The sequence below is a fragment of the Cibotium barometz genome, chromosome 12 (genome assembly GCF_041138505.1).
Source record: "Cibotium barometz isolate CiBa-2024 chromosome 12, ASM4113850v1, whole genome shotgun sequence".
NCBI lineage: Eukaryota > Viridiplantae > Streptophyta > Polypodiopsida > Cyatheales > Cibotiaceae > Cibotium > Cibotium barometz.
In genome coordinates, this window is record NC_141057.1 from 4,956,556 (window position 1) to 4,971,886 (window position 15,331).

A 15,331-nucleotide genomic window follows, 5' to 3' on the forward strand; every position below is an offset into this window, starting at 1 on the left:
AAATGTATAAGGAACGGTCACACTAACATACATCTGTTGGTGTTGGACTCACACACTCATTAGGGTTAGGTGTAGGATAGAGAAGCTCACACACAGAAAACGAGAGAGAGAGAGAGAGAGAGAGAGAGAGAGAGAGAGAGAGCCAAAAGTGTGGTATCCACAAAGTGCAAGTCAACCCTTGCATGTGTGCCACATCCATATAATATAGAAGTACAAAATATTATATGTAGAGTGTCCTTTCACACTTGATATCCAAGGGGAAAAACCACATGGAAAAAAGTGCCCTTGGTTAAGCCCTGTTCACACATAGCACTACCATAAGTGAGCATATGCCTACAAATCCCCCCTGCAGTGGAAGTGTGAACCTGTACAAGGTAGCAGATCCCTCTCGGTATGAGAGTAAGCCCAAAGCTTTGCGGAAAGCTTCAAACTTTTCTCGAGGTAAAGCCTTTGTGAATAGATCTGCAACATTATCCTGTGTAGGGCAGTAAGATAAACTAATCTCCCCTGCATGTAGCCTCTCTCTGACATAGTGATAATGAATCTCAATGTGCTTGGTACGTGCATGAAATACTGGATTTCGTGCCACGGCCATAGCACTCTGGCTATCAGTGAGAATGGTGGTGGGTGTCTGCTGACACTCACGAAGATCAGCCAATAGTCTCCTCAACCATACACAATCTACTGTAGCTGTGAAGACTGCCCTGTACTCAGCCTCACAAGTAGATGTGGCAATAGTGGGTTGCTTTTTACTCAACCAAGATATGCATGAACTGCCAAGAAAAAAACAATTCCCACTGGTGGATTGCCTGGTATCATAATCACCAGCCCAATCTGAATCAGTGTATGCATAAAGCTGCAAGCTGCCCCCCCTGGGATAGAACAAACCAAGATCCAGGGTACCCTAAGATAACGAAAAATGCGTTTGACTGCTTGCCAATGCTTTGTGCTTGGGCTGTGCATGAATTTGTTCAACAAAGACACCCCAAAAGATATGTCTGGCCTCGTGTCACACAAGTAAATGAGACATCCCACTGCCTGGCTGTAAATGCCGGCCTCAAAAGGCTCTCCAATATCATGCATAGTAAGCCGTACACCTAGTTCTACTGGAGTAGAAATGGGCTTACATTCATCCATGTGAAACCTTTTCAGCAAACTTTTTATGTACTTAGTTTGGTGCATAACAATGCCATCATCTGTAAGCATAAACTGTATGCCGAGATAGTAGTGTAAAGGCCCCAAATCTGACATATCAAATTCAGCTTTCAAATCTGAAATTTGTGCTTTGCTAGGACCTGTAATGAGCATGTTATCTACATACAAGATGACTATGAGAATAACGGCATCGGTTTTCTTCACATACAATGTGCTTTCAGCTGGACTATTCACATAACCTTGGCTGGTTAGATGAGCATGTATCTTATCATACCAAGCTCTTGAAGCTTGCTTTAACCCATACAATGCTTTGTGTAACCTGCATACTTTATGTTCCTCACCAGGAACTACAAAACCAATGGGCTGATTTACATATACTTCCTCCTGTAAATCCCCATTTAAGAATGCAGTTTTGATGTCCAATTGATGCACTTTCCATCCTTTATGTGCAGCCAATGCAATCACTGATCTTATTGTGGTCATTCTCGAAGTAGGAGCAAAAGTCTCTTCATAATCTATTCCCTTTTTTTGGGAGTAGCCTTTAGCCACAAGTCTTGCTTTGTACCTGTCAATAGTACCATCAGACTTTCTTTTGACTTTGTACACCCACTTTGTTCCAATGACATGCTTGCCTTTAGGCAATTCCACAAGATCCCATGTATTGTTCTTCATGATAGAAGAAATTTCAGCTTGCATAGCTTGCAACCAATGCTCATTCTCATGTGCTTCTTCATAAGAAGAAGGCTCTTCTGAATCAAAGAGACCACCCATTGCTAATGCAGACTCCCCACGATGTATATTCAAAGCATGGCTGGAACTAGCCCTTGTTCTACCTGTGAGTGGAGCTGCAAGTTTGCTTTCTTGCAAAGTTTTCAGCAACCATCTTGGCACTGACTTGGTTGTGTGTATGGCTGTTTGCTCTTCCCTGACAAGATCTTCCACTTCTTCCATAGAAGGGGGCTGAATGGCTGGCTGTTCCACATGTTCTACATGAGGATTTTCTTGTGTTGGGGCTGGCTGATCTGAATCCCCCCTAATTGCAATGGGTAAAAGTCCATCAAACATGTCCTGTATGCCTGTATCATTGCTTTTATACAAGCTGTACATGGGCTGTTCTGAATTTTCAGCAAATACCACATCTCTACTGACAAAAATCCTTCGTGTAGTTGGATTATAAAGACGGTATCCTTTGCTCTCATTGTTGTAGCCCACAAAAATGCATTTAATTGCTTTGTCATCTAGCTTTGTTCGGAGTTGTTCTCGCACATGTGCATATGCCAAACACCCAAATGTACGCATATAGTCCACTGTTGGCTTTCGGCTATACCAAGCCTCAAATGGTGTTATGGTTTTTAAAGCTTTTGTTGGACACCTGTTCAACACATGAGTTGCACACATTATAGCTTCCATCCAAAATTTGTAAGGCAACTTTTGTGCTTTCACCATGCATCTTGCCATCTCCATGAGAGATCTATTTTTCCTTTCAACTACACCATTCTGCTGCGGTGTATAAGGCACAGTACATTGGTGTTTAATGCCCTTTCGAAGCATATAATCCTTGAATGCATTTGACATATATTCCCTATCTCTATCTGAGTGGAGTGTTTGGACTTTACATCCACACATATTTTCAGCCATTACTACAAAGTGTCGAAAGCATGTAAACACATCTGCTTTCGCTTTCAAGGGGTAAGCCCAAGCAAACCTGGAGTAGTCATCAATGAATGTGACGAAGTAAAGATGCCCCCCTATGGATGGTGTCCGCATTGGACCACATACATCACTATGTATGAGCTGTAATTTACTTTCAGCTCTAACAGCTCCATCTTTGGGGAATGGTTTTCGTTGCATCTTTCCCAAAATACACCCCTCACATACATGTCTTGGTGGAGACTCAAGAGGCGGCATATTATCAACTCCAAAAATTTACATGCCCAAAACGAGCATGCCATAGCTCTGCATCATGCATATAGCAGGAGAGTGGGCAACCACTGTATTTGCATCATAAGTACGCTTGTCATAGCTGTCCAGCTTATACAAGTCTTTGTATCGTGTTCCAGAAGTGACTATTTCATAACCCTTTGATGGGTCTTTTACCAAGCACTTCCCATCTTCAAATTCAACCTTTAAACCTTGGTCGTTTATGGCTGAGACGGAGAGCAGATTTTTCTTTATCCCTGGAACATACAATACATTTTTCATACATATATTGGCACCATTGGCTGCAATAAGTATGACATTTCCAATTCCCTTTACTGGATATGTGGTATAATCTGCACATGATACAGTGCGGCCATTTGAAGCATAAACCAAGTGCTGAAATACATCTTTGCATGAAGTGATGTGGCTCGAAGCACCACTATCAAAATACCATGATGCATTCTGTCTGTCAGATGCAATGCAAGACATATCAGTGTCTGAAGCACTTGGTGTGCCACTAGTGCATGTGACCAAAAAAGTGTACTCTTCTTGGATTACATTAGCTGATTGTTGTGCTTTGTCATCAGAAGAGTCTGCTACTGCATTGCCTGCTTCTTTCCTTTTCTCTTTTGCAATCCGCTTCCTACATTCACTGATGTAGTGTCCAGGCTTATGGCAGTAGTGACATTTGTCCTTCTTTTTGGGCTTGTTTGCATCCCCTTTGTCAAACTTTTCACCACCAGAAGAGGGCTATCCATGACCAGCCTTGCTAGACTGTTGTCCCCCATGCTTAAAGCTCTTTGCTTTACCCTTATCCTTGGCTGTAAATGCCTTGTCTCCACCACGGTTGCTTGATAAGTTTGCTCTTGTTTGCTCTTCTTGCAAGAGTAAACCCACCAGCTCTTCAAAAGTGACGGGATCACCACCTCCTCTCATTGAGAGGTTGAGAGAGGTGTGAAAGCCCAAGTAGGAAGGTGGTGAAGAGTGACCATCTGTCTGTCTGGGATAACCTCATCAATGCAATTGTTCCTGCAAATCTTTCACTTTGGTGAGATGATCTGCCATGGAGTCACCCTCATCCATAGAAAGAAGATCCAATTGCCTCTTCAAGTAGGCAACTCTTGCCTCGTTGCGTACCTGATACATTGCTTCCAATGTGTCCCATGCAAGCTTTGATGTCTTGCAAGAACGAATGTGCGGAATAATAGTCCTTTTCACTGAAAGGGCTATCAATGACATGGCCTGTGCATCTCTAGAGTCCCATCTCTTCTGCTCTTGTGTGGGAGCAGGTTCTACATCAGGAGCTCTTTGAGCACCTCCCCTTTGAGGTGTGGCTGGCTGTATGGTAAGTGGGTGTGTGTCATCACCACACACGATGCCCCAAAGCCCTTTGGCTACCAGCAAATTACGGATCATGAAACTCCAGAGGGAGTAGTTAGATCCATCCAACTTGTCCTCCTGGGTGAGCACGCCAAATACATCTGTAGCATTCTGTGCCATGTCAACAAAATATACATGCAAGCAAACCAAGCACCAATGTGCACTGCCAGGCAACCAAATGTCTTGTGCAAATGTATGCCTGCAAAACAAAGCAAGTGTAAACCTGCACCAAATTGTCCAATTACACACAATGTGTATACATACACGACAAATCACAGCTGTAATGCCCAATTACATGCTCCAATCAGAAAAGCCCCAATTTTTATGCGCTCCAATTGCTCCCATGTGCATTTAATTGGCCAATTTTCACAAAAGCTCCAAATTTCTGCCAACTGAAAGAGGTTCAATTTGCTGATTTTGACCTCAATTTTGAAAACCCCCAAATTCCAAACCAAACAAAGTGAATGGTACCACCTACAATTTTTCTGGCAGAGGGCAACTTCTGGCAATTCCCCAGAATTTTGTTTGAATCTGACCTGCCCTGAAATGGCTGTAAAATTTGTATTTGTGTTTGAACAAAAATGTGTACAGAGAATACCTTTAGGCAAGGGCAACACGTGTAAAGCAGGCGTTAGGCGGGGAGCAGACAGGCGCAAATGTTGACGGACCAGCAGCGAGGCGCAGGCGTTAGGCGGGGAGCACACAGGCGCATATGTTGACGGGCTAGTAGGGAGGCGCAGCCGTTGGAGGGAGCCACCGGAGCCGGAGAGTCGACGAGGAGGAGCACACGGGGTCCTCGTACACGGCAGAGCAGACGGTCGAGGCGGAGGCGGTAGGCGTAGGGCGAGCACGGAGGTCGCAGGGAAGCCGCCGGGAGGCCGGAACGGGCTTGAGTCGTCGGCCTGGGCACGTGCGGAGGTCGGAGCAGCAGACGGCGCGGCTGTTGTCGGTCGGAATGGAGCAGCGACCGAGGCGCTCTGGGGCGGCGACGGTTCTAGGCGCACTAGCGCCGCCGCGGCTGGAGAGGGAGGAACCGCCCGCGGGCTGAGCGGCGGTGGTGGGCTCCCCACTAGTGCTGCCGGTTTCTGGTGGCCAGAAGGGGCAGCGACGGAACTGTCGGATGGACGGAATTTCCAGGGCGACGGAATTCTGCAAGCGTTGCTGCAGGTTTTCTTCCAGGGGCAGAATTCCAGGGCCAGCTCCCTGCTCTGATACCAATTGTTGGTGTTGGACTCACACACTCACACACACAAACCTGCACATTAGGGTTAGGTGCAGGATAGAGAAGCTCACACAGAAAATGAGAGAGAGAGAGAGAGAGAGAGAGAGAGAGAGAGAGAGCCAAAAGTGTGGTATCCACAAAGTGCAAGTCAACCCTTGCATGTGTGCCACATCCATATAATATAGAAGTACAAAATATTTTATGTAGAGTGTTCTTTCACACTTGATATCCAAGGGGAAAAACCACATGGGAAAAAGTGCCCTTGGTTAAGCCCTATTCACACATAGCACTACCATAAGTGAGCATATGCCTACAACATCCAGCAACAACTTGCAAATCTCAGAATCTTTGCAAAGAGTGTTCTGCAACTAAAATTTTGCCACAACTTTACTCCGACCAAAAATTTGGCAAACATAGTCAAAATTGACACTTTCACAGAGTGCCTTGTATAGCCATAATGGGGCCAAAACGCCCTGAACCGTGAAAATTTCTGTTAACAAAGTCAACCTTATACAACAGGGTCTTCTTCCTTCACCCAAGAGGATGCCTCAATCTGAGACAGTGACTTTCCTGTCTTCCTGTAGCTCTCATAGCTACCAACGGTGATGCTCCAAAATCAAAGAGAGAAAGAGATGGAATTACCTTTACCTGCGTACCTCTTCACAGAAACTGGCGCTCTGATACCATGAGAAGAGTGTGGGGAAGAAGATGACCTTGAGCTCCTTGCAAGCAAAGAGTAGACAAGCACACACACAAGAGTAGACAAGCACACGAGAGATGGATGCTGAATTTTCTTCTGTTCACTTTTCTTCTCTACAACCATAACATACGAGTGGGATCAAGGAGTCTTTTTCTCATCTACCCCCACAGGACTCTTTTGGTACCTTTGTGCCCAGATTGGTTGAAATCACCATACATTCTGGGATGAGTATTTTTTGTTCCGGCTTCTAGCCTTGATTTGAACGATCTATTCATACTTTATAGAAGTCAGTCTCAAATTTGCCAAATCAAAATGAAATTTTAGAAATCTCCAAATCTAATTTGGGGGGGTTTTGCAGATTTAGTGAAAGTTTTGGAGAGAGGGGAGTTCAAATTAGAGAAAATTGAAAGGGGGGAAAAAAGGGAGCACGGGAGAAGAAAATTGAAGGAGCAAATGGGAAGGAGAAGGTAGAAGGAAGGAGATAAGAAAATGGGAAAAAGCTATGAAGGGAGAAGATTAAATTTATTTTGGCAAGGAGGTATGAAAGGAGAAGAGAGAAGGAAAGAGCAAATGGCTGCGCAAGCATGCAGTAGGGCTCAAATCGGGTTGCAGAATGGGTGAAAATAGACACAAGGAGTGAAGCAACATAATTTTTTACCTTAAAAACATTAGGCGATACTTTTTTTTGTTCCAGAGGTTTCGTTGCATTTCAGACACATTAATCTAGAAATATGTGTTTCCATGGGCTGGCCTCTAATTTTTGGGCTGTCAACCTTAGCATACAGGGCTGGCGGGTTGGACAGCTGCATGGCAGCCTAAGCTTGTAAAAAAAGGCCCATTTGAGACATGAGTCTAGAGTTTTGCAGGGTAGCAACCCCTAGCAGTCCTATATCTCCCTCCATGTGCAGCAAGCCAGCAGATCTACCCCCAAGCAAATGTTTCACAAAGGGAGTAAAAGAGATGCAACAGGCCATAGAGATCCCATGTGGGTGCCTTATGCTTTTTCTTACTCTCTTGATGCCTTCGTACCTACCTTGTGATCATTTCACCATGATAGATTTTGGGTTTTTGAAAAAGATCAGCTTATGATGATGTGAACCAACACTTACATTGGAGTGAGCACATATTATGCTTCGGTTTCTTATGATGGGCAAAAGTAAAGGATGACTTTGTTGAGGTATGTATGCTCTTATGACTGTTCTTGTCCAGCAGATTACGTACACAATCATGGTTCCAGAGATAGCATTCACGGGTGACACCATGGCTGACTTCATTGTTGACGAGAGTAATTCAGATGTTATGAATGCAAAGGTCCTCATCATGGAGGTCTCTCTCTCTCTCTCTACCCCCCACCCCCCCCCCCACCCCACATGTGACATTTGTGCTCAAAATCATTTTTCATTTTCATTTTGTATCAATAGTTCTAGGGCATGCCTTCGCATCACCTATTACAGATTGTCTACACAGTACTGTTTTGGTCTCATAGGCCACCTTGGCATCCAGCAGATGTCAATAAGTCTCTCTCTCAACCCACCCACTCGCACGCACGCACCTACACACCCATGCATGCACAAATATAAATAGTGAATTGGTTTCATACATGTTACAGGCTACTTTTGTTGATGAGAGCATGACTGTGGAACATGCCCGCGAATATGGTCACACCCACCTATCTGAGGTACTGTATCTTTCTTCTTAATTATCACATGTGCTCTTTTTGCTGCCATCTGTGCACAAGCTATTCTGAGTCTTAGGCTCAGGGGTGTGAATATGCCTGTGAATACGGTCACACCCACCTATTTGAGGCAATTTATCTTTCTTCTTAAACATCTTATATATTCGTTGTTGTAGCCATCCATGCAAAGGCTTAGGCTCAGGGGTAGGTATGCAACGTCATGTCTTTTTTTTCGCCATAATTTGTCTTGCTTTAGGATCCTGCTTTTCACCATGATCATATATTGATTGAAAGCAGGAGTTGGCTCACACAAAATGAGGGCATTTGGCCTGAGAATGCTCTCATGATGAACTGGCTCACGCGCGCGCACACACAAACATGCAAAGAGTACCAGAGTTTGCTTAAGCGAGATGGTTTTAGTTGTGGAGTGTGATTGTTTGATCAATAACAGGATATGACGATTCTCCTCCTATGGACATTGTGCAGGTTGCTGCACTTGCAGACAGGTTCCATAACAAGGGCATTCTCTTCATTCATTTTTCAGCAAGGCATAGAACTGAGGTGTGACATGATAACTGGGCTTCGAAGTAATGATCTTTTCCACTTTGTGAGCTGCTTGCTCATGTTTTTTGCATTGCTGCAGGAAATTCAAATGGCTTTAAAGAATCTTCCTAAAAGACTACAAGAGCGAGCATTTGCTTTGCTTGAAGGTTTTTGATCACATGCCAGCTTTTTGGCTCACAGAGCTGTATATTTGTGTATGAGAGCAGTAAATGTGTGTTTTGGCGCACAGTACTACTCAGAAGTCATCTTATCAAACCGTGGCAGCAATTTATTATTTGGATTTTTGGATGATGTAAAAATGAGGCACCAATGAGATGATGGGATTTGGTATGGACATTCTGATGCTTAACTCCAAGCAATAGGGGATACTCAGGTTTGAAAGGAGTTTTCCCAGCAGTTTTCCTTGGAGTCCAGCTCCTTTAAGGTAGCAAATTGTGACCATGGTTTGCCCAGCTTGGCCTCGGCTTTTCTTAGAATGTAACACTATTGAGTCATGTTGAAGGTTTTGGGACAGCTGATAAAGAGCATAACAACTGCAGTAATGAGTCTGCAATCCCACATGAATGCTTACCGCCAAAACTGGGGATTGCAAACTGAAACACCCAAGTACTTGCACCGAAAAACCCTGTAATAATGACACTCTGCATTTTCACATGATTGCATCCTGCCGTCAGACCATGTTTATGCCCTAATTAAAATATTAGTGATATCACCACTACTTGGTAATACATTCTGAGTACTCCTTAGAGTTATCTCAGAAACATCAACGAAATGCTATTTAATTGTAAGAGTATACTTCCTCTCTAGAAGGCTCAAGGCAGATTATGGACACCATTAAGTATGCAAACCTACATGTTGACAATGTTTGCTGCCTTTTCAATATGATGTAAACGTTACATACTAGTAGTGCTAGACCAGCCTATAAGCAAGGGGAGAGTAGAAAACTAAGGCCACATGTCAACTTCAGCGCATGGCTTTTGGCTTTCACTGGATGTGAAAATATTATCATCATCATCTTTCTCTGCCAGCTTGTAATCATCTTCCTTGGATACAAAGTGAGCGTGCAGTCTTTGCAAAAAGAGAATACGTCCAGACCCACTAGTAGATTTCAGTGCCTTGTTGCAATGGTGTTTGTGGGACACTAGGACTTCATTCTTGGTGCCTTCTATTACACTTCACTTTTGGGTCTCATAGTAGGCCATTTTGGCCTTTTGTGGCTCTCTCTCTCAGATAAACGTGAGTCTTTTTGTTTTTGTATGCATCCACACAAACCAAAGGAGATTGCAGGCACAAAGCGTGTAGACACAAGCCAAAAACAAAAAGACTCAAAAGCCTATTCTTTTGAGGATACTATGCTTGAGTGTAGGGTGGTGGTGTCTTCTCTGGAGAATCATTGTGGAGATGGATGGCCTTGTGCATATTAGGGATATTGAGACAAAGAGGCAAACCAACAAGACAGCTAAAATACAAGAGGATTGCAATCTTCAACATCTCAAATTCTATGTGGGGGTGAGCAAAGGTAAGAGGAAAAAGAAGACATACTAGCAAGTAGCTTGACTACATTTGTCAAGATTGTAATGCACTCTGACCATAACATCTTTGTTGTTTCAAAATAAAATTGTGGTATAATTGTTAACTAATTTATTAAAATTATGTGGTATAATTAATGGTGCTAATCTGTCTTTGTTAGACATTGTGCATGGTACTTGGCCAAGAGGTTTGTAGTGGGACACACTACATTTGTCGATGTCAATATGGATGTTATTTGTGAAGGATAATATACAACAATGTTTTATGTACTTTTTGTGCTTTGTCAAGCACGAGATTACCTTCATTACAAAGATCTTATCATGTTGTATAGTTGTTAGCATGCTTGCTCTTAATAAAAAACAACTCACAACTAGATACCCAAAAAAATCAAATCAAATCTAAAGACAGAAGTAAACACAAACTCACCAAAAAGAGGAGTCCCTATGGGTATTATCTTGAACATACTTCATCCATAGACTTTCTCTTTTTTCGAAGCCATGGTGCAACAAAGAGTGAGACCCCCAATGCAAAGGGCCACACCATATTGTGGAGTGCCATCACAAAGACCTTGCACTAAATCCCCCAAGTGCTCCAAGCACTCCTCTGTCAAACCCTAATGTAATTCCTTATGATGGCACATGTTATAAGTGAGGATTCAACGGTGCTTACAACAATTATCCCAACAGAGTGATAATCATCCCCATGGCAAAAGCATATGCTACCACTAATTTGTTAGCATATAAGGAGAACTTATTCATACGGTCCTCCTTAATGCCATCACAAGGCTCCAAGCTAAGACAAGGGTAGCAGCCAAGGCTAAGCAAAAAGCCTAGGCTTCCACTTCGAAGTAAGCAACAAAAGAGCTAGAGGTGTAAGCTCCAAAGGCTACAGTAACCCCTAAAAAGACTAATGAACTAGAACTACAAGTCTAAAAGAACAAGACCTCAATGAACGAACTGTTGTCAAGGATGACAACATCATAACCATTAAAAGCGGTTTGGACGAGAGCTCTGTTGAGATATCGAGCTCATCTAGTGAGGCGGTGGACACTGATGATCCGCTTGGGGAATAGGCCCCACACTTACACCACTGGCATGGTTGGTGAGATCATGGGTGATATGCGGCTAGTGGGATGACAGGCTGTGTGACAGCCATTCTAGAGACTGGCATAGTTATAGCGCCAGCTCATTTAGTTGGGTTCACACTATAGAGAACCCTAGTATGTATTTGGTTGAGTACCTTTCATATGTAGTATACTCTTATCTTTGTATATGGTGTGTTGAGTGTTGTGTGAAGAAAAAGAAGATTTTTAACCTCTCACCTTGTGTGTTCTCTATTAGGGCTTTGTGAGTGTGTGTGTGCTTGCAAGAGCTCAAGCTCTCTTCTCCCCTGCATCTTTTCATGGTATCAGAGCCTAGTTCATGCTGAGAGTTGAGCTGCAAGCAAGAGAAGCACAGGAAGCGGTACTAGGGTAAGAGCTTCAACTACTCTTCCCTATTTGTGTTGGCGACTACACCCTTGTCGGGAGCTCTACGGGAGGCACCGGCAAACGATCTCTGATTAAGGAGCTTTCTTCGCGGGAGTAAAGCTATAACTATATTGTCCTGTCGGACGCGTCCTGTCCTATCAGACAAAGTTTTTTGGGCCGAATACGCGTTTCGGGCGCATCAGGACCTCCGTTTTTCAGAAAGCAGGTGATTTCGAGCACTGTGGGGGTAAGTCATCGATTCTCCGTAGAACTTTGTTTTAAGAACTGCAGGAAGACAGATTGGCTGTGTAGACACTGTGTGTGCTGCAAGGAGGTCAACAGTTGCCATTGGGTGTATGTATGCACATTGAGGTCACTGGTTGATTTGAGTGTAGTACAATACCGCTACAGAAAATACAGCAGTTTATGCAAGACAAACCAAAGTGCTGTTTCTGGTAATTTTGTGTGTCTGGCAAGATATCAAATGATGGCATAAATCAGATTGTTGCTGAGAAGCTTGATAAGAACAACTTCCATGCTTGGAGGTTCAGGTTGACGAATTTCCTGATGGGAAAGGGTTATTGGGACTACATAGAAGGTGAGCATGAAGAGGCACCGGAGATACCGGAGATCAATCCGACTGCTATAGATGTGAAAGAGTTCAAGGATTGGAACCAAGGAGCCAGAAAATTTATGTATTGGCTCTCTATCAGTATACAGGACACCATGATTGGGCACATTCAGGATGCCAAGTCCCCCAAGGAGGCGTGGGACACCTTAGTAAAACTCTATGAAACAAATACCAAGGCATGAAAGATACAGTTGAAGAATGAATCTCATACTGTGGAGAAAAAGAGTATGTCTGTGAATGATTATGCATTGAAGATAAAGGGTATTGTGGAATCCCTTGCATCTATTAGTGTTTCAGTAGTAATGATGATAAGGTGGAAGTCTGTCTACGTGGTCTCGGGCCACAATACAAGGCGTTCAAGGCGTCTATTCAGACTCCAGAAAACATTCCCAATTTCATAAATTTGGTGTCTATGTTGATTATAGAAGAGAAGAGCTTGGGAGAAGATCAACAGTCTCACAAAACAAAAACAGTTCAGAGCAACAGGCCTTCTACACAAGTTCAGGAAGAGGACGAGGTAGAGGAGGCCGTGGATGCGGTCAAGGAGGTGGCCGAAAAGGTAATCAGAATTATGGCCAGCAACAGCAACAACAGTAGTCCCAGAATTCACAACAACAATAACACGTAGGTGGAAGAGGCCACTTCAGAGGCAGGGGGAGTCAAAGAGGTCGTGGAAATTGGCAAAAGTAGTATAATGATACACGTGGATGCTTTTATTGTGGTAAGCCTGGACATGTGCAGGCAGATTGTTATAAGCAGGCTGACATGCAAAATGGAAAATTGCAACAAAACAACTATGCATCCTCGAGCAGAAACAATGAGGATAATGAAAGGTTGTTTGTTATGCAGCATGTCGTTAATGCCATGTCTGAAAATGTTGAAGCAGCACATAAAGATGATATATGGTACGTTGATTCAGGTGCTTCGAACCACATGACAAGTCATGGGGAGTGGTTCAAGGAGATGAAAAACCTTGAAAAACCAGGTTTTGTGGAAATAGGGGATGACACTGCTCATCCAATTGCCCATGTTGGAGATGTGCCATTGTCTATGCAGGATGGCAAAGTGAAGTACCTTGCAGATGTACTTCATGTTCCGAACATAAAGAATCTGGTTTCAGTTGGCCAGATGATTGAGCAAGGTTTGCAGGTTCGGTTTAATCTTGATGGGTTTTATGTTGAAGACTTTAAAGACAAGTGCAAGTTGGTTGCAAAAGGCAACAGAGTGGACAGAATGTTTACGTTGAATGTAAACATGCCTATAGTGAGTGCTGCGATGTTTGCAAATGGTTCAGGAATTGTTGCAGACACAGACATTTGGCATAAAAGAATTGGATATGTGAATGTGCAGAGAATGAAGTCTATGCAGACTAAAAGAATTGTGACAGGACTGCCAAAGTTTAAAGTTGAAGGTATGCAAAGAATATGTGAAGCATGCCAATTTGGAAAGCAAACAAAGCATGTATTTCCACATAACAGAAATGTGAGCAGAAATGCACTAGATGTTGTGCATTCAGATGTATGGGGTCCTAACGAAGACCATGTCTATGGGAGGCTGCAGGTATTATGTGACATTTATTGATGACCACACAAAAAAAGTGTGGTTATACTTCATGAAGAAGGAGAAGGGTGAGGTGTTCACTCACTTTCAGAATTTCAGAGTTATGGTTGAAAAGTAAACAGGGAAATATGTAAAGTGCCTAAGGTCAGATGGAGGGGGAGAGTACTTCTCCAATGAGTTCTCTGAATTTTTAAAGAAAAATGGTATTCGGAGACAATTTACATGCTGATACACTCCGCCGTAGCAAAATGGAGTTGCTGAGCGAAAAAATAGGCACATTGCTAAGATTGCGCGAGCATTGATGGAAGAGAAGAATATGCCGCATAGCTATTGGGCTAAGGCTGTTTCTACAGCAGTTTACATCATGAACAGGACTCCAACTGCAGCCATACATGATGTAACTCCAGAGGAGAGGTTTACTGGCAGAAAACCTGATTTGTCTCATCAGTTTTTGGATGCATTGCATATGTGCATGTGCTAGATGAGCTGAGAACTAAGCTGGATCCAAAAGCTGAAAAATGTGTGTTTATTGGATATTCCCTTGAGCAAAAGAGATACAGGTGTTATAACCCTGCTACACGTGAGTTGAGGGTAAGCAGGGATATTATTTTTGATGAGATGAGCAACTGGTATGCTGTTGAAAAAGAAGCTGTTGGGGCTGATGTGAGTGGAAATGTGGTTGCACAGAATGCAAGTCAGCAATCACAGTCTTTGAGTGGACCAGGAGAATCCTCATCTAGTGGTTCAGTTGTTGATAGACCATGGAGTGGCAGGCTGCATCATAATACCAGTCCTGCAAATGTGATTAGTACATCACGTAAAGGCAAAGAGAAAGTGGTTGAGCCCTTTTGTATGCCTGACATTTCTGCAGGGCATTCTCATGTTGATGGAGAGTCTAGTGGCTCAGAGATGAGCCTTGATGAGGAGCTTGGGATCCCAGCTATGAGAACACCTAGTGTAAAGAAGGCTATGGAAGCCATAAATGCAATGCTGCGAAGATCTGGAAAAGTGAAGAATCCTGTGCAAAGGTTTACCTATGATGGTTATGTGGCACATCACTATGCATACATGGCAAAGGTTGTGCAGGTTGTAGAGCCCACATGCATTGATGAGGCTATTGGAAATGTGTGTTGGGAGAAAGCTATGGATGAGGAGATGGATGCACTATATGGAAATGAGACTTGGGATTTAGTGCAATTGTGTGAAGGCAAGAAAGCCATTGGATACAAGCGGGTGTACAAAGTAAAACATAATAGTGATGGAAGCATAAGCAAGTACAAGGCTAGATTGGTAGCCAAAGGATATGCGCAGACATATGGCATTGATTATGAGGAAACTTTCAGCCCAGTTGCCAAGATGGCAACAGTGAGAGTTGTGATAGCAGTGGCTGCGTCAAAGAAATGGTCTTTACATCAGATGGATGTAAAGAATGCATTCTTGCATGGGGATTTGCAAGAAGAGGTGTATATGCTACAGCCACCTGGTTATGAGGATGTGAGTCACCTCGAGCATGTTTATAGGTTGAA

The 15,331-nt window shown here is 43.3% G+C and overlaps 1 protein-coding gene across 1 annotated transcript in view; it reads left to right on the forward strand.

Annotated features, from left to right (window-relative positions):
• The window catches only part of TRZ1 (tRNAse Z1), a 60,397-nt gene extending 51,287 nt beyond the window's left edge, over positions 1–9,110 (forward strand). Inside the window, exons 5-8 of the mRNA XM_086805975.1 lie at positions 7,590–7,703; positions 7,987–8,055; positions 8,539–8,613; positions 8,696–9,110. Coding sequence (XP_086662101.1) covers positions 7,590–7,703; positions 7,987–8,055; positions 8,539–8,613; positions 8,696–8,770 — 333 coding nt within the window. The 3' untranslated portion in view covers positions 8,771–9,110. The remainder of the gene's footprint in view (positions 1–7,589; positions 7,704–7,986; positions 8,056–8,538; positions 8,614–8,695) is intronic.
• Positions 9,111–15,331: the final 6,221 nt, after the last annotated feature.